Genomic DNA, 18,853 nt, shown 5'->3' with positions numbered 1-18,853 from the left:
AGCCACGCTCCGGAGCTCTGCCTTCACCCACTGATGACCAGGTGACCTGCAGCCCTCCCAACAGCGCCTGCATTTAGGAAACTGCAACCAGCCAGACACTCTCAAATGCAAACAAGCTTGGAAGCTGCTTCCCTGTGCCAGTACTCATTCCCTAGGCTCCAAACAGCCATTGGCAGTGACCAGTCCCTGGGGCTGGATGCAAGAAAAGACTAACCGACTCTAAAACCCAAAGTCTTTTTATGTGACACCTTCTCTAGTTCCTCACCAGCATCAAACCTAACAAGGAGTTCTCGGCTTTGCCTTCCCAGATCCACATCTCCATAGAGATCCTTGCACAGAAAACACAAGTAGTATCAACCACACCTCGGGAACACCTGATGTTTAATAAGCCTCAGACAACCTGCAAATCCAGCTTTGGGGCACGAAACCTTGGAATTGTTTGGGTAGGACCTTTAAAGCCCACCCAGCGCGACTCCCCAGCAGAAGCGGGGATGTTTTCAACTCAATCAGATTGCTCAGAGCCTCATCTCATGTATCGGAATAAACGAACCCAAGTACAGTAAAAGCACATACCTGCTCCATAGCCTTTGGGAAAGGCATCTGGACTCCCACACCGCCTTCCCTGTCTCCGGCACGCTCGCTCTCCCAAGGCAGTTTGTTTTTCCCTTTATACGCGCTCAGGACTCTTCTGGGACTCACTCCCCGGTCGGCACAGGCGCTTTGCAGAGCACCGTCCCTCGCGTGACAGCCGCAGGAGCCGTGCGCGCTGCGAGTCCTGCTGCCCATCCACAGCCAGTCGGTGTCGGCTCCCGGCGGCACACAGGCGGTCCTGCCAGGACCACAGGCCAGGGGCACGGCGTACTCCACCAGCCCTCCCTCTGCCAGCTTCGGCAAGCTGTTCCTGGCCAGCCTGGCCTGCACGGCCTGCAGGACGCCCTGCAGGACGCCCCGCCCGTCCTCCTCCCGCTCCACGGCAGCCACGGCCTCGAGGAGCGGGCCGGTGTCGCCCATGGAAGCGCCCAGCACGGCGAAGGCTTCCATAGCAGCGTGCCGGACGCGGCGTTTGCCGTCCGCCAGCGCGGGCGCCAGCGCGAAGGCCAGCTCGGGCAGGTCGAGCTCCTGGCCGGGGTAGGTGAGCAGCGCGGCAGTGCAGAGGTTGACCGCCTCCTCGCGGAGCCGGGAGCCGCCGCGCCGCAGGAGCTCGGGCTGCAGCAGCAGCTGCAGCACCTGCCGCGGCCCCGCCGCCTCCATCACCCGCAGCAGCAGCCGGCCGCCCTCCCGCCGCACGGCCGCCTTCCCGTCAGCCAGGGCCGGGACGGCGGTGGCCACCAGCGGCCCCAGCACGGCGTGGGCGCGGGGCCCGAGGTACAGCGCGAGCAGCTGCGCGGCCTCCAACGCCCCCAGCACCACCGCGAAGTTGCGGTCGCGCAGGAGCCCTCGCAGCAGGCCCAGCAGCCCCCGCAGGCTCGGCGCGGGCAGCGAGCGCACGGCGGCGGGGCTGGCGGCTCCAACCGCCCGTTTCAGCTCCTGCACGGCCGCCGCGCGGCCCCTGTAGTCGCGGTCCCGCAGGCGGGCGAGCAGCCCGGCTGGCAGCAGCCCGAACCGCGCCGCGGAGGACACGGCCTCCTCCTCCTCCGCCTCACCCGCCTCCTCTTCATCCTCCTGCCAGGCCAGGCCACCGCGCCACCCCCAGGGCAGCGCCGCCGCCCGCCCGCGGCTCGAGGACGGCTGCATAGCCTGGGCGGGCGGCGGCACCGCTAGAGCCGCGGCCATGAGCGGCTCCGCGAGCGGATCGCCCGCCGCCGGCCGCCAGCGCCAGCTGCGCATGCGCGGGGAGGGGCGGGGCACGGCGTGAGGGCGCAGCGGCCAATCGGAGTGGAGGGTGGGAGCGCGAGCGCTCTGTGCGCTTGCGCCAGACGGGGCGGGGGCGCGAGCGAGCAGTGTGCCTCAGCCGGTCAGGAATGGGGGGTGCGAGAGCGCCCTGCGCATGCGCGAATCTGGCTGGGCGGGGTCAAGTGCAAGAGCGCTCTGCGCCTGAACCAATCGGAGGGGAGAAGGTGTGAGCCCGGCGCGCGCATGCGCCAAGCGGGAAGCTGGGGAAGTGGGAGCGCACTGTGCACGTGCGCGAAATGGGGTGCGGAGGGGGGCGAGCGCGCGCGGTGCACGAGCCGCTTAGGGAGGAGGGTGCGAGAGCAAGAGAGAGAATCTGGCGGGGAGGGGCCGGGCGCAGGAGCCTTTGAGCCCGCCCTGCGCATGTGCCGATCAGAGAGGGCGAGAGGGCGCGCACGCACAACGCGACCCCTCTGCAAGCGAGCTGTACGCATGCGCACAGGGACGACCCACAAGCATGGTGTGCGCATGCGTCAAGCAGGGAACGCGGAGGCGTTCGGCCGCTCTGCGCATGCGTAGTTCAGAGGGCTGGGTCGAGGGGAAGGCGCGAGCCGACTTAACGCACGCGGCCTGCGAGCTGGTGGTCTCTGGCTGCAGCCCGGGGGCGAGGGTAGCGAGAGGCGTGAGCTCGCGGCGCGCATGCGCAGTGCCGAGGGGCGGGGCTCACGGCGATCCGCGGGCGCCGATTGGGCGCGGGCCGGAAGTGGTGCGCGGCGGTTCCGGCGGAGCGGAGCGAGCGGAGGCTGCGAGGCGGCGTTGAGGGCGGGCAGGGTCTCGCCGCGCGTCGTCGCGCCTCCCGCCCGCAGGTGAGCGCTGAGGGCCCGCTGCCGCCCTGCTCGGCGCGAGGAGCGGCTTCGGGCCCAGCGGGGGCGGCCGCTGCTCCAAGGGAACGGGAAAGGTGGAGGGGCGGCTGCGGCCCGGCGGCACCGGCAGGGCCTTCTGGTAAGCGGGACCTGCTGGCAGTGCCCGGTGCCCCTGCGCGGGCGCGGTGAGCGGCTCTGGGCGCCCCTGCCCGGTGCCTGAGTACAGGGTCCAGGCGCCGTGTCGGGGAGAGCCCCTGTCCTCAGGCCACGCCGTTTGCATTGTTAGAACTTCTGTTATCTGGCTCCCGGTGCGGCGGAGGCAGGTTCGGCTTTTGTCGTGAGGTAGGGTTAGCTCAGTACCGAGGGCAGGCGCTGTGAGGCAAGCGAGGGTGGGGAGACCCTGGCCCAGGGTGCCCAGAGCAGTAGGGGCTGCCCCATCCTTGGAGGGGTTCCAGGCCAGGTTGGATGGGGCTTGGAGCCCCTGATCCAGTGGGAGTTGTTCCTGCCCATGGCAGGGGGTGGGACTGGGTGGGCTTTGAGGTCCCTTCCAACCCAAACCCTTCTGTGAAGTTCTTCGCTAGCCTTGGTTGTCTGGCAGCCTCAGTGAGGAACCACCAAGCCGTGAGATGGAAAAGAACTTGGAGCGGTTCCTGTGGATCTCCTGTAAAGAAGGGCCTGTGTCCTTGGCTGGGCTTTGGTGCAAGCTGCCCTTGTCAGTAGAGCAGTTACGCAGTGAGCAAGCTGAGATATTCACAGTCTCACTCAACTTTTCTGTTTCCCCTGGCTCCTTCCCTGCTCTCTAGGATAAGTTTTACCCATAGGCTGTGGAAGGGTCTGAACGCTCAGGGCCTTTGATCTTCTGTGAGCGCAGTGAATAAAGAAATGCAGTGCTGAGAGGTTGGCAAGCAGCGTGATGCAGAGGTGTGTGAGGTGCAACAGCAGGCACCTCTGCTGAGCTGGTGTAAAAAGGTTTCTTTCTACAGAACAACCCAAATGCAGTTATTTATCAGTCTTACAGGTTTTGTGTCCCCAGCTGCAACCATTCCTTTTCCATTCCATGGGTTCTTACCATGTGGTTTATGATTTCTGCGTAAATGTACATTCACGTTATGAACTCAGCACAAACTCAGAAGGTAGAAAAAGTGTTTTAGCTGTCAAACAGCTCTTTTTCTTTTCCTTTCCCTTTATAATTTGTGCTGCAAAAATAAAATCATAGGATCATTAAGGTAGGAAAAGACCTCTCAGCTCATCCAGTCCAACCAGCAGGCCATCCCCACCATGCCTGCTAAACCCTGTCCTTGAGTGCCACATCCATGCTGGTTTTGAATCCCTCCAGGGATGGAGACTCCACCCCTGCCCTGGGCAGCCTCTGCCAGGGCTTCACCACTCTGTCAGGAAAGAAACTTTTCCTAATACCCAGTCTAAGCCTCCCCTGACACAACCTGAGGCCATTTCCTCTCATCCTATCCCTTGTTACTTGGGAGTAATAATCTTGTTATATGGAACCTTGCTTTCAGCACGTATGCCTAAAATGCTTACTTTTAGGTATCTTTTTTCCCAGTATAGAGTTGTAGTGGGAGAGGTATGAGCGTACTTATCTTTTAATTAGTAAGAGATATTCTCTCTTTGGCTGTAAGCCGTCACTTCTCTGTCAGTGCTATTATCTTCTGCATTTAATTGTTGGCAACTAATTTTATTCTTCCAGATTAAGCCCTTTGTAAGTGGGCTCACTGCAAATTGGATGTCAGTTAAGGAGCTGTAAAAGTGATTAACTTCTTAATAACAAGATAAAAAGAAGTGAGATCTTGAAGTCTCCGTAGTCATTTAGCAAATCAAAACGAAACCACCTTTTCACTTCAGAAACGGGGTGGCTGCCGTGTTCTCTGCAGAACAATAGCTGCTTTTTCTTGTGGTCGGGATCCTGACATGTTCGTACCCTCCGCCCTCTCACGGGATAATAACTCTGAATAAAGACCTGCAGAGCTGCTGCTCTGGCAGGCAAGGGTGGGCAGCACCATTTGGATTGTACCGATGCTGGAATTGGAGCGGGTATCCCAGTGCCTGGTGCCAGAGGATATGGCTCTGTGTCCGCCTGGGACCTGCTGTCTTGCTCACCCTGGGAAGCCCCACACCAGTTCCCACCTTCTGCCTCTTGTTAGTGGAGGCAGGCCCAGCTCCCAGTGTTCCCCAGGTCTAATGATTCTGTGATTGTGTGTTTGATGCTTTGATAATACGTGTCTTTCTCCAGAACAAAAAAAAAACAAAAAGAAAAGAGGTGGCAGTTCGTTGTTCTTTTAAGTCAGAGATGAATATAGCACATGCTATTAATAAATGTTTGGTTGTCCTGGGTTTAACTTGCGTGAAAAAAACGAGTATCTAAGGAGAGAAAAAATAAATTGGAAAGTAATAAACTCTAATTAAGATAAAAGCAAAAATGGGAAAATGTGTTTTAAATGTTGTGTGGCATGTCTAACATGAGTAATGGAGCTGTCGAGATGCAGCCCTGAGTAACGCATTGCAAATGCTGTTTGTCACAGATGGACCAGTCGTCTCCAGCCTACATGCTCGCCAACCTAACCCACTTGCATTCCGAGCAGCTCCTCCAAGGCCTGAACCTCCTGCGCCAGCATCACGAGCTCTGCGACATCATCCTTCGAGTCGGCGATGTCAAGATCCACGCCCACAAAGTGGTGCTTGCCAGCATCAGTCCGTACTTCCAAGCCATGTTCACTGGGAACCTTTCAGAGAAGGAGAACTCGGAGGTGGAGTTCCAGTGCATCGCGGAGGCGGCCCTGCAGGCCATCGTGGAGTACGCCTACACAGGAACAGTGCTCATCTCGCAAGACACTGTTGAGTCGCTGCTCCCGGCCGCCAATCTCCTTCAGATCAAGCTGGTGGTGAAGGAATGTTGTGCGTTTCTGGAAAGCCAGCTCGACCCTGGCAATTGCATTGGGATCTCTCGTTTTGCGGAGACCTATGGCTGCCATGACCTCTACTTGGCTGCCAACAAATACATCTGCCAGAACTTTGAGGACGTTTGTCAGACGGAGGAGTTCTTTGAGCTGACACACTCTGAATTGGATGAAATAATTTCTAATGACTGCTTGAACGTTGTGACAGAGGAAACAGTGTTCTACGCCCTGGAGTCCTGGATCAAGTATGATGTGCAGGAGCGGCAGAAGTACCTGGCCCAGCTGCTGCACTGTGTTCGGCTGCCGCTGTTGAGCGTGAAGTTTCTGACAAGGCTGTATGAAGCAAACCACCTCATTCGTGATGACCACACATGTAAACACCTGCTGAATGAAGCCCTGAAGTACCACTTCATGCCTGAGCACAGACTGTCCCACCAGACCATGTTGATGACACGGCCTCGCTGTGCTCCCAAAGTTCTCTGTGCTGTGGGTGGAAAAGCTGGACTGTTTGCATGTTTGGAAAGGTAAGCGATGGTAGCAACGATCGCGGTGCTTGAGGGATGTTCTGCTTGTGTGTGTTTGCTGTCGCCCTGGGTCAGGATGAGGGCAGTCACTGCACAGTGGGTTTGGCGTGGCAGTAGTTGCTGTGTCCCTTCAGAAGAGCTCGTATGCAGAATTTTTCCAGCAAGGATGAGCACTGCTTTTTTGATTCCATCCCAGCAGCCCCTGGGCTCTATGGCAGTGGCCATTGGCTCTGCAGTGGCTTCGTTTTCTTGTCTGGTTTTTGAGCAGATCACATTACCTGTGCAATAGATATTCTTTTAAATCATTTAAGTGATTTATTAACTAAACTCTTTAGTTTTATACACAAGCGGCTAAACCCACTGTGTTTTAAAGCTGAGTATAGTTGAAAGAAATACAAATAAGCGGTATTTTGAAAACATGTTGTTCAAAGTAGTTTGTTCTACTTTGGCATTTTGTTTGAATCACACAGTGCTTGTAAAATGTGTGATTTTATTTGTGGGGGGAGCTCATCACTGTCTGCAACTGTCTGAAAGGGATTGTAGCAAGATAGGTGCTGATCTCATCTGCCAGGCGACAGGATGAGAGGAAATGGCCTCACGTTGCACCAGGGCAGGTTCAGATTGGACATCAGGAAAGATTTCTTCATGGAAAGGGTTCTCAGGCCGTGTCAGAGGCTGCCCAGGGAGGGGGTGGAGTCCCCATCCCTGGAGGGGTTTAAAAGGATGAGGTGCTGGAGGGATCTGGTTTAGTAGTGGACAGGTATAGTTGAACTTAATGATCTCAAAGATCTTTTCCAATCAAGCGATTCCGTGATTCTCTAAAACTGTGAATGGTACTTTCTGAATGTATGTTTGTATATGTGTGTGTATGGACATGGGCTTTCCCCTCTCTCATTCTTTTCTTTCTCTCCCATGTCTGTGGCTCTTCTGATGTTTCTTTCCAGTTTACCCTTCCTATCCCTCTGGTTTGTGTGTTTAGCCTGCCCCGCTTGCAGCCTGCCTCTGACAGCTGCTGTGGCATCACCACTGCATCGTCTGCTTTCACGTTACCCACCGTGCTCTCCTGCTTCCCCACAGTCTGCCTGGTTTGTACTTCCCAAATCCATCATCCCAGGGTTCCTTGCTTGGTTGCTGCCTTGTTGAAGCCCTGGGGTGTAACTCTTCGGCATAGTCAACAGCGTTGGATTTCAGCTTGCGTTTGGGCAAACATTGGATGGGACCTATGAAATAACCTTAAGGCCGTGTTCCTCGATGTTGGTTTGTGTTTCACAGCTTCAGAAAGTTAGGCTTGCTCACATGATCTTTGTTTTTCTCTTCCAGTGTTGAAATGTATTTTCCGCAGAATGACTCCTGGATAGGCCTGGCACCTCTTAGCATTCCTCGCTACGAGTTTGGCATATGTGTCCTGGACCAGAAGATCTATGTGGTAGGTGGCATCGCCACCCATGTGTGTCAAGGTATCAGTTACCGCAAGCACGAGAATTCGGTGGAGTGCTGGGACCCCGACACAAACACATGGACGTCTCTGGAAAGGATGTTTAAAAGCCGGAGCACGCTGGGAGTGGTTGTGCTGGCAGGAGAGCTCTATGCCCTGGGAGGCTATGACGGGCAGTCTTATTTGCGGACTGTGGAGAAATACATCCCTAAAGTGAAGGAGTGGCAGCCTGTGGCCCCGATGAACAAAACCAGAAGCTGTTTTGCTGCAGCCGTCTTGGACGGGATGATATATGCTATCGGAGGATACGGTCCTGCCCACATGAACAGGTACATGATTCCGGGATGCGTAGTGCGGTGTCAGAAGCTGTAAACCAGCAAAACTCACTGTTGGGCTTGTGTTCAGCAGGCAATTAAAAATGATTCTAACGTAGATTAGCAATCCGCGGTGGGGCTCGTTAATCCTTGTTCTGCCGTATTGGTCTGATCATTCATCTGGGAGATCTTTATCTTAGCTCACCTTTGTGTGTTCCAGCTTAGAGCTGGCTTGTTTGTATGGTTCTCAGATCCTTAAGAAGGGAAAATGGCACGGGCAGAGACATGGGTGGGTGTCCCTGAGCAAGGTGGCGTGGGACAGCTGGCCTCACAGCCACCCAAGCTGGTTAACTTGTGGGCGCTGCTGTGCTCAGGCCCTGAGGCTGCCTGTTCAAGTCAGGGTGCTGCACCTCCAGTGCTGAGCCCTCGGGAGAGGCTGCTTAGTGCTGTGGCGGTGCTTTGGGAACCCTGGGACCTCCAGCCTGCAGAACATTCAGATGCATCGTTAACTTTAACATTGACAACACAGATTTGAAATAAATGGGACTTCTCGTGTGCTTAACGTACACAAAATATATCTGTACCTCCCAGGGAATCTTAAAGCAGCCTCAGTGATGATGATGGAGTCCAGGTTGCTGGTTACTGGTCTGGCTCCAGGGTGAAAGCGAGCTTGCTTCAGAGCTGACATTCTCAAGGAGACTTCCCAGTACCAGCATGCTCTTCAGTTGTTCCGTTCCACATCGTGCTGTATGGATTTTGTTATGCAAAGAAATAATTTGTAATCCTTTTTCACAAGAATAGGGACAAATCTGCCATATGTCCTTCCAGGAAGCAAATTAAAAAACTACAAGCCTATATAGCAGAATAACGAATGAAAATTAATTATAGGAAGGGGTGCATTGATTAACATGAAGTAGAGCAACATTGTGTTTGTCATTAATTGTCCTTACTTCTATATAAAATGGTTTGTGAAGCGGAGGATCATTTTCAAATAGGAAAGTGAAGTATTTTCCCATTTGGAAAATGCAATCCATTTTTAAGTTAGTGGAACACAAAGCAGCGATAGTGAACTGTTGGGTAGGATGGTGACAGGGTTCTGTAAAACCTCATGCGACTTTATTCTAATTTCTTCTATTTTAAATTCTGGCTGTACTAGCAGTTGAAATACTGAACATTGATGACAAACCATCTCTGAAAGTTTTCTGTTGACTCCAGGATTTCTTCACATGGGAATCTGAGCTGGAATAACTCAGCTGCACTGTTGTCCCTCATGGTCACTCTTGCTTCTGCACCATCTTTGTCCCATACAGAACCATCGGCTTTCCTGGTAAATGTGGCAACGCAGAGGTGGTAGCGGAGTAGAGCAGGAGATATGATGAGACCTCTGGGCTGCTCGTGTCACTGTAGCCTAGTTGCACGAACTGTAAAACTCAGAAGATAATCCAGCCCTTGCTCTCCAAAAGCGGAATGCTGGGTGTGCAGGCAGGCCTTTGCCAGGCAAACCTGGTAACCTTCTTCCAGTGAATGTCAGCCTTATCCCTGGAGTCACAGGAAGTGGCTTTATCGAGCTGATATCTCTAAAGGGGAAGCTCTTAACAGCATTAACATTCTGCAGTAGCCATGCTCTGTGTGCCACATCTTTTCTTGTCCTCCATCAGGAAGCAATTGCTGGCAGCGCCTGTGCAGTTATTGGGATCTGATATTTCATTATTTCCCTTTTTAAATGTAATTTACTTTTTATTGAATAATTTTGCATTTATTAATTACTCCAGGGGGTGTGTAATGTGCCCCACTGTACAGTCAGTGGTTTGATAGGAGCTCCAGCAGTAGGAGAAAGCTGACGGCTGTGAGACTCAGCACCTCCAACTCTGTGGTGTTTGTGAGTCTTGCCCTCTTTTCTGCTCCTCATGCTGGTGAAGCTGCATTTGAGACAGGGAATGGCCACGAGCGTGTCAGTGGCTCCAACCATCTGTAGCATCCCAGGGTTTAAATAAAACCAATAAAACCAAACCAAGTACCAATGCCGATAATTCATTTCCATTTCATCCTCAAGGCCTTTTTATCCTCAGTGTTTTGATCAGCAGCCTCTTTGGTGCTGTTCCAAGCAACACACTTTCCATGTTTTTTCCTCTCTCCCTGTTATTTTCAGGCAAGCCTCCAGGGCGTTTTGGTTTTTTTTTTGCTGTGTTACCCTTCAGATCTGTGTTGTGCTTAGCTTTTCATGAGTTGTTTTATTTATAAATAGGTTCAGTCATCCTTGACCTTCCAGCCCTGAAACCAGCTTTGAACAATCTTGCTTTGTTTCTATGCAACACCTGAAGGTCCGAGGTAGCGGCCAAACATCGGAGAGGTGGCTGCGTTGCAGTGTCAGGATGGGATATGGGAAAAGTGCCTTTTGGCAGCACTCTGAGAACTCTGGCTGCGTGAGCTTTGTTGTTTAAGGACATGGAAATGTGATGGATGCTTCGAAGGTGACAACACTGGCTTAAGTGTCCTGCATGCTGTTGTTGGGTAGCACAAAACAGCCATGCCACAGGGTTTCTAGCAGCGTTATAAAACCGGTTGGTAGAACCACCTGAACCTGTGACAAACGTCTTGCGGAGTGAAATTCACCTGTCACTACACTCCCAGCCTCATGAGTTCTTTGTTTGTATTTGCAGCGTGGAACGTTATGATCCAAGTAAGAACTCGTGGGAGACGGTAGCTTCCATGGCTGATAAACGAATCAACTTTGGCATCGGGGTGATGCTGGGATTCATTTTCGTGGTAGGGGGACACAATGGTGTCTCTCACCTGTCGAGCATCGAGAGGTACGACCCGCATCAAAACCAGTGGACGGTGTGTCGGCCCATGAAGGAACCCAGAACAGGTAGGGGCATGGAAAACTCAGACATCCTTTAGAAATGGGTTGCTGTTTGGCCCGAGAGCTGCAGTAAAATAGCAGTGACTTGTCTACAGAATCGTTGAATGAAGATTACTTGAGCTCTGTGAAAGAAGGAATATTTATTTCTCTATTTTTTAATAACAGTCTGGCTTATTAATACTGAGCTGTGACAAAAATAATATGCGGTAGTATTTTTACTCTACCTTCTCTTTTGTCATTGATTTTGAGTGAGTTTCAGCCATTCTGTGATTGCTGTTCTATTGTATTTCATTTTACATTGAGGTTCAGTCATGCATCCTCTCTTCCGTCTCCCTGACAAGGTGTACTAAGACAGAAGAGTATTGATGTGTCGTAGGAAAGGGTGGGTACGGGGAAGCAGGAGTGTGAGACCTGAGCAGAGGGGGACTCTTCACTGAAACACGCTTGCTTTAGAACCCAGAGAAGAAGAGACTGGAAGAATTTGTCCATTCAGCCTTCAGAAGAGGGGATGTGGTTCCGATTAGGAACAAAAATAATGCCATGTCCACGCTTGCTGATCAGGCAGTTTCTTTTGTCTTTCTGACAGGTGTTGGAGCAGCTGTAATTGATAATTACCTTTACGTTGTCGGAGGTCATTCGGGGTCATCCTATCTGAACACTGTCCAGAAATACGATCCCATCTCAGACTCCTGGCTGGACTCTGCTGGGATGATGTACTGCCGGTGCAATTTTGGTTTGACTGCACTTTGATGAACAGCAGGACTTCACGGACCTGATGCAAAGATGGAGCTTCATCTGCTTGCAAGTAAAGCCTGCTGGTGGAGACCGTAAGCTGCGTTTCTTGAAGTTGGAAAGCTAGGGGAATGCAGTGAAGTTGAGATTGAAAGGAGGAAGTCTTTGTGTTCTTCCAGTAATCGACCTTTATTACTTCAGCGACGTGGGTAGCAGGAGTGAAAAGCTGCTTCCCAGCTGGTTTTAGATAGCATCCTGTGAAGGGCCGCGGATTTGAGAGAGTGCCGTACGCGCCTGGGATATGGTTAGCAAACACTGTCTGCCCAACCCCAACACTCCAGAGCGTTTCACTCCCCCCCCCCCCGCCTACTATGGACATGAAGTTTACTGTGCTTGGGCGAGAGCTGTGCGAATGTGTTGTGTGACTGGAGAGTTCACTGGTAGCTGTCTGGTTGTGTCTTCACGTTAAGAGAATGCCAGTGCTTCATGATATTTTTTACGAACAGTAACTAAAGGGCTGCCTTGTTCCTGTATCTCAAGGTCTGTAAATAATAAACGCCATAGTCTGTTGCCTGTACGCTCTCCTTGTTACCCGCTTGCTGGTAGGAGGGCTGGGATGGCGAGTAGCTAACTGCTGAAAGAAACTCACAAGGCAAATTTGTTGCCTCTCAATGAAGTTTTTGGATCTGATGAAGTGAAATCACCTTTATAATTTTCCCTTATGTTTTCTTTTTTGTGGATAAATGAGTGCTAAGTTAAATGACTTAATCTCTGCTGTGTGTATTCGGCTGTAACACAAGGGAAAATTACAGCAGCCGTGTGTCGGAAGGTGCCACAGCAGCATTTGTAGCATGATAGAAAATAACTACTCAAACACAAATCCGTCCCGTCCTCCTCCCGAACACACTTGTGTCCAGATTCTGTATGACTCCCTTTTCTTAAACGAATGTATGATTACTTTCTCAGAGTGTTCTGACATAAAACCGGTGCTAAATGTAGGACTCAACAATAAGGCTGTTACTGACTTTAGTGCGATATGCGTACAGCATGGTTGTTTTGATTGTTGTCGTGGGTTTGTTTATCTGCTTGATACATCCGTGCCTCTGGAGACTGTCAGGAATAACCCCATGTACTGAATGAGCTCTGTGTGTTACCTTATTTCTTTTCCAGAAGATCTCCGTTCGTTGTTCCTGTTCTCACAAATAGATAGGGAGCAAGTAGCGAGTCTTGGGTTCTTCTTGCCTTTAACAGGAGTCACAGTGATGAGAAGCAGGGGGCGTCACTGCTCACCCCAACGCACGTCCTGTATGATGGAGGCATGATGGTGGGTTCCTGTGATTAACCAGAGAGACAACTTCCGATAGCCCTAGACACAGTGAAAACTGGGGCGGAGAACCCACAGCATCGCTTTCTATTTATAACTATTATTTAAAATAGATGGCTGAATAAATCTGAATTATAGCTAATTTAGAAAAATTTCATTTGTCTTCTGATTTTAGCTAGGAATCGCAGTTCTCTTTTGTTTCTGTTTCGATGTCTGTACCTGCATTGCCAGGCCTATTACGGAAGAGCTTTTCTGCCTCTGGAGGTCCTTTTTCTTGTTTTAACATGTTAATTAATGTTAGTTTCCCCTTGTTTTTCAAGCCCGTGTAGTATTATTTTTGAAGGTGCAATAATATTTGAAATAGTTGCTTTAAAAGCCATTTCTTTTTAGGTCTGTGAAGCGGAGGGGTGTGAGTGTGCTCGATTTGTTCTGTGCTCCTGCGAAGCCGACCAGTGCCGGGCAGCCAGCGGTATTCTTTGTTCTTCCATACGCTAGCAGGCAGGGTTCAAACAGGCAAGGAGCCGAGCGTGTCTTTGCCGTAAATCGTTATTCTTAGATAAATGAGTGTTTGCACAAGATGGTAAAATCCTGCACGTGTTCTTCAGCTTTGGTAGAACTAAATAGGACTTAAAAAGCATATAAAGTTAACAATTTCAGCATTGTCAGTGCGGGTTTTGACCCAGATATACAGCAATAATGGCCTGATGTAATGCCTCGGGTGACTCTGGGTAGGGCATGTGCAGCGACCTGGCTGTGCTGTGTGTGGGCAGGAGAAGGAGGGAGCAGCTTTGGGGAGGAGAGGCGATGGTCTGGCCTTGTGCCCAGGCTGTGCCCCATCATTGTGTTTGGGTGAGCGCTCGTGCTGGAGGTTCCCATGTGCTGGTTCGCTTTCCAGTCTGTCTTGTGGAGGTGCCGTCGATTATTGTATTTCCTATGTGCACCAGAGAGACAGCTGCTTAGCAAACAGATATTAAAGTAAGGAAAATTCCTTCCCTAAAGGAAAAGCTTATGCCTTTTATTTATTAGAGGCTTTCCCTGCGGTTTGGTACATGCAGTAGGATTACCTGAGTGGAGATCACAGAATCACAGAATGACCCGAGTCAGAAGGGACCCACAAGGATCATTGAGTCCAACCCCTGTCCCTGCACAGGACACCCCCAACATTCACACCACAGGGTGAGGGTGTTGTCCAAACGTTTCTGGAATACCGTCAGGCTCGGCAACATGGTTGCTTCCCTGGGGAGCTGTTCCAATGCTCCACGACCCTCTAGGGGAAGAACCTTCCCCTAAAATCCAACCTAATTTCCTATGGCACATCTTCCTGCCATTCCCTCAAGTCCCATCATTGGGCACCAGACAGAAGAGCTCAGCGCCTGCTCCTTCCCTTGTGAAGAAGCTGTAAACTGTGATGATGTGCCCTCTCAGCCTCTTCCAGGCTGAACAGACCAAGTGGCTTCAGCCTGTCCTCATACGGTTTCCCCTCCAGACCCTTCACCAAGTCCGTGCCCTCTTCTGGACGCTCTCCAGTACCTTTAGATCCTTTTTCCCCTGTGGTGCCCAGAACTGCACCCGAGACTTGAGATGGGGCAGCCTCAGTGTGGAGCTGAGCGGGACAGTCCCTTCCCTGGCCTGGCTGGTGATGCTATGCTGGATGCACCCCAGGACACGATTGCCCCTCTCGGCTGCCAGGGGACCGCTGGCTCATGTTCAGCTTGCTCGTATGGATGTTCTGACCAGAAGTGTCGTTGAGCGCTGATTTCAGTCAGTGAAGGGTATAGAAATCTGAAGAAATCTGTGGAATTCTGAAGTGGAACATAGCAGCACAAAGTTTTTTGTATGCAGGCTTGGTATGAAGAGTGGGAATAACACCTGCTGAAATACCGTGCTGCTGTTAGATGATCTGTTCAGGTCGGAGCGGATCCAACAGCAACTCCAGTGAGGGATCTGTCCCTTCAAATCAGTTGCCCAGGGAATTTGTGGCTGCCCCATCCCTGGAGGTGTTCAAGGCCAGGTTGGATGGGACTTGGAGCTCCTGATCCAGTGGGAGGTGTCCCTGCCCATGGCAGGGGGTGGCACTGGATGGGCTTTGAGGTCCCTTCTAACCCGTTCTGTGATTCTATGATCTCCATTTGCTGTTAGGCTGCCTGTCCTGTTCCCTGAAGTGCTTGGTTGTAGGAAAATCAGACTCGACAGTCTGTTTAAACCTGCGTTTAAACAACACCACTCTCATTGTGACATCCGTCTTGCCGTTTAACAATTAAGGACCTTCAAACAAGATGTCATACAACCACAAATTATCATCCAGTTCTATTTTTTAATCACTCAAAATGGTCTATAAAGCACTTTAAATGGGTGTGAGTGTACGTACAGTTCCTGAGTTTCTCCTTCTTTTTAAGATACCCATCTGTGAGATTCTCAACAGCCTCTCCTCCCAGGAATGCTTTTCTTCCAGAAAGCCTTGTTGGAATTACTTGAGGGGTGAATGTGTCCAGCATGCGTTCCAAGCGATTCACCGTGTCTTGGCGAACGCGTCACTCCTGTCAATCTGCCATCTGTAAGTCCCCATCCACTGTGTGAAACAATGCAAAATGTCCAAGCTTGCCTTAAATCCTTGATATTTATCTGAAAAGCAAAGAACTGGATGATAATTCCTATTTTTTTTGCCTTATGCGCTGTGCTGTATTTTAAACCCAAGGATAATGATAACTTTTAGCAGGATTTAATAACTGTACATAGAATAGCAAGCTGCACCCGGACTTGGCTGGGGGCGGGAGTACAGAGTGATCTGTGTAGTTTTGTGTGCGTAGGTTGTTTTTATGTGCACATCTTTTTTTAGCAGCAGCGTTCTGGTTTTGTTATTGTTTACAAAGCGGCGTTTGAGTTCGACAGCACAATAGCTGCACCCTGCATCCTCGGTCTGTGCCCCGTGTGTTTGCTCCGTGGTGATGCTCTGTAAGTGCTATTGTAGCCGTTCCACTGAATGTGAAACAGTTCAGTAAATAAACCTGGGGAAAAGCTTGGTTTTACCCTGTTCATTGGGGGGTGAATGTAAATATGCTCTCGCTGTTGTCTTCTTTCCCACGGCAGTGCCTCAGCCCTGCCGGGTAATGGCTGGAGTGGGAGGATGGTTGCTCTTCCCGTGAGGGCTGAGCTGCCAGAGAGACCCCGACCTCGGTAACCACATTATTGAGCGGTTACCCTATCAGCAACAGAAGCTCCTCTGGAAGAGGATTTTAGCACCTGGTTTGCTGCTTCCTATCTATCTCTGTAGCCATAACCATCATCTCCGTGAGCAATTGGTGACAATCAAAGGGACATACGTACCCGCTCAATCCTGCTCTCCTTGGCAGAAGAGCCATGCTCCAGGAAGCTCCTGAACAAACCAGTCTTTCCTGGGGAAGACCAGGTTGACAGCTCCTCACCCCATGTTTGAAGTTGATGTCTTTGCTTCAGGTGATGGCTTACATGAACTAAGAACGGGCACCTCTCTCTGACAGCGAAATGGAAAGCTAAGGTTTGGCAACTATGCAGTGAGATGATTTTTTTACTGGTTTCATATAAATACAGGCAGAAATAATTAACTTCTACCATAGTTGAGAGCTGGGATTACCGTGTTGAACTCACTTTCTTGATGAAGGCCTGAATTCAGCTCCTGGTCATTGCAGTGGGGGATGCCGCTCACCGCTGCTACAATGCTGTCCATAAAACATGCGTATGCACATCACGTGTGGCCTCCAGCTGGAAACCCTAAGGAAGCATCTCCTTTGCTCAAGGACTCCCACAAATACCTGTTCCTTTAGTAGTGCCCTCGGGAAGGGTAGCAGCCGAGCAGGAGCTGGAGCAGGAGCTGGGTGCAGTCCCTGTTCGCGGGCGTGGGACACCGCATCCCTGTCCTTCACCCAGGCTGTGCCAGCACCTGGGCCATGCTCTGAGATGCCATTACTGTTCACATAGATGAGAGGTTCTCACATCATAGCGCTCCTCTATTTGCTATTTTAATGTAAATTGCCATGTCAGCTAACCCGAGCTGTAATGCCCTGGCTGGTGCCGACCCTTCGTGGGGCTGTGTGAGCGGAGGGTGAAGCCCTGTGGTTCGGCTCCCCGGACAGGCACATCGTGACCCTGACGGTTACTGGGATGGCTGTGTGGAGTGGACAGGCGATCCCACTGCCTCCCCTCCGGAGCTGCCACATGTGCAGTGAGGGTGCGTTAGAGCCGGTGATGAAGGGGTAGCAGGGACTGGGCACAGTGGAGGGAAAAGGGAACCACTTCATTTTCAAACTGTTTTTTCAGATGGATTGAACAGCGTTTAACCAGAAGGAAAGCAGCCAATGCCCTTTGACTCTCTGAGGGAGAGAAAAAAACCTCTTTTTCTTTTCCCCTCTCAGGGGTGCACAGCAGTTTGGGTTCTTAAGTGACACTCTTAGAAATTCAAGTCCTGTGCATTTTGAAGTAGAAAAATGATATTGCTCTCGGTGATGTTACTTGAGAGTTGGAGCTGAGTGCACGCTTGAGTGCTTCACTTAATTGGAGACGAAATTCAAATACCAATAGCTATGAGCTGCACATTTGGGTACATGTTTTAGCCCTAACATCTCCAGACTGTGGAGCAGTTGTCTGGCCCGTTATAAATGTTAGAATGCAGCAGGTATTTCATTCTGATGCAGACCCGGATTTGCCTTGCAGAATCCCTCCATACGATGCAGAGCAAAGAGATCGCATTCTGCATTATTAATAGGCAGGTTTTAAAGTTCCTATGTAAGCCAGAATGAAGGCTGCAGCCTGTATCCGCCAACTGCACCACTACTGGCAGCAGCAAGGGAACCACAGAGACAATCAGAAGCCCGTTAAGGACAAAGGGCTGCTCCACACTCTTCTTGCCATCAGCAGAAGCTTGCCGAGGAACACAACAACAATGGGAAAAAGCTGCCCTCAAGCAGGTAGCCCAGTGGGACTGCGTGGAACGGATTGATTCCCAGGACTATTGAGGTGTGAGCAGAGTAAGGACTAGTAAAACCTTCTCATCTAAGGCTGGAAGAGCTGGGGTTGTTCAGCCTGGAGAAGAGAAGGCTCTGGGGAGACCTTAGAGCAGCTTCCAGTGCTGAAAGGGGCTCCAGGAGAGCTGGGGAGGGGCTGTGGATCAGGGAAGGCAGGGACAGGATGAGGGAGAAAGGTTTTCAGCTGAAAGAGGGGAGATTGAGATGAGATCTTAGGGAAAAATGTTTTGCTGTGAAGGTGGGGAGGCCCTGGCCCAGGGTGCCCAGAGCAGTGGGGGCTGCCCCATCCCTGGAGGGGTTCCAGGCCAGGTTGGATGAGGCTCGGAGCCCCTGATCCAGTGGGAGGTGTCCCTGCCCATGGCAGGGGTGGGACTGCCCTTGTGCTCTGGGGTCATCTCTTCAGCACAGAGGTTACGGAACACATAAACTCCCCCAGAGCCCTCACCTGAACAGCATTTTAAAGCAAGGAAGCTGTGAATGGCACAGTCTCTCTGCACACCCACGCTGCCAGAACCCTTTTACATCAATTTGTGATGAGGCGGCTCTCCAAGCACTGTTTGAAACAAAGCGTGCCGCTGTCTCTTCTCGCTTGCAGGCACCAGGCCTGAGCCAAAGCAGGGAATTGCTCCGCTAATGCACAAATCAAGCGGGCAAAGACCGTGGGAAAGCCAGCGCTGGGAGGAGCAGGGTGGAGAAAACCCAGTCAGGCAGGAGCCGTCCTGTGAGCACAAGATGCTGCTGCAGCTCTGCTGGAGATACCCAGCCTTCTGCTGAGTGGGGGCGGACGCAGCCCCTGTGCACAAGTGGGGATCCACTACCTATTTCACAGCCCCAGCAACGAGCCAGGGCCACAGGAGAGATTTGGAGGTGAGAGCCAGGTTGTGGGTGGAAGCGAAGACTCGGAGCAGGTAAAAATTGCCTGCAACCACAGTTCTGCCCACAAAACAGATGCTGCCTGTTGAAGGAAGGGTAATCCATAGAGGATGCTGTGAAGGATTCTGCTTTGCTTCATGGAGGATGCTGTGCTGCGGCTGCATTAGAGGCACTGCGAAAGGGAAC

General features: G+C 51.6%; 2 protein-coding genes across 3 annotated transcripts in view; one reads left to right on the top strand and one right to left on the bottom strand.

Annotated features, from left to right (window-relative positions):
• TOGARAM1 (TOG array regulator of axonemal microtubules 1) overlaps positions 1-1,842 on the bottom strand; it is a 32,621-nt gene extending 30,779 nt beyond the window's left edge. The window contains exon 1 of the mRNA XM_054068186.1: positions 574-1,842. Coding sequence (XP_053924161.1) covers positions 574-1,827 — 1,254 coding nt within the window. The 5' untranslated portion in view covers positions 1,828-1,842. The remainder of the gene's footprint in view (positions 1-573) is intronic.
• Positions 1,843-2,560: 718 nt separating this feature from the next.
• Positions 2,561-15,892, top strand: KLHL28 (kelch like family member 28). Of its 2 annotated transcripts, none has more exons than XM_054068192.1 (5): positions 2,561-2,696; positions 5,231-6,129; positions 7,450-7,893; positions 10,539-10,747; positions 11,328-15,892. In XM_054068192.1, the coding sequence occupies exons 2-5, from the start codon at positions 5,231-5,233 to the stop codon at positions 11,489-11,491; spliced, it is 1,716 nt and encodes a 571-aa protein (XP_053924167.1). In that variant the 5' UTR covers positions 2,561-2,696; the 3' UTR covers positions 11,492-15,892. The 2 variants fall into 2 exon arrangements, with proteins under 2 accessions (XP_053924167.1, XP_053924166.1); XM_054068191.1 differs by having other exon boundaries at positions 2,620-2,832.
• Positions 15,893-18,853: the final 2,961 nt, after the last annotated feature.

The sequence above is a fragment of the Cuculus canorus genome, chromosome 5 (assembly GCF_017976375.1).
Source record: "Cuculus canorus isolate bCucCan1 chromosome 5, bCucCan1.pri, whole genome shotgun sequence".
Lineage (NCBI taxonomy): Eukaryota > Metazoa > Chordata > Aves > Cuculiformes > Cuculidae > Cuculus > Cuculus canorus.
Note: the sequence above shows the minus strand (reverse complement) of the source record. Positions and strands in the feature narration are given on the sequence as shown.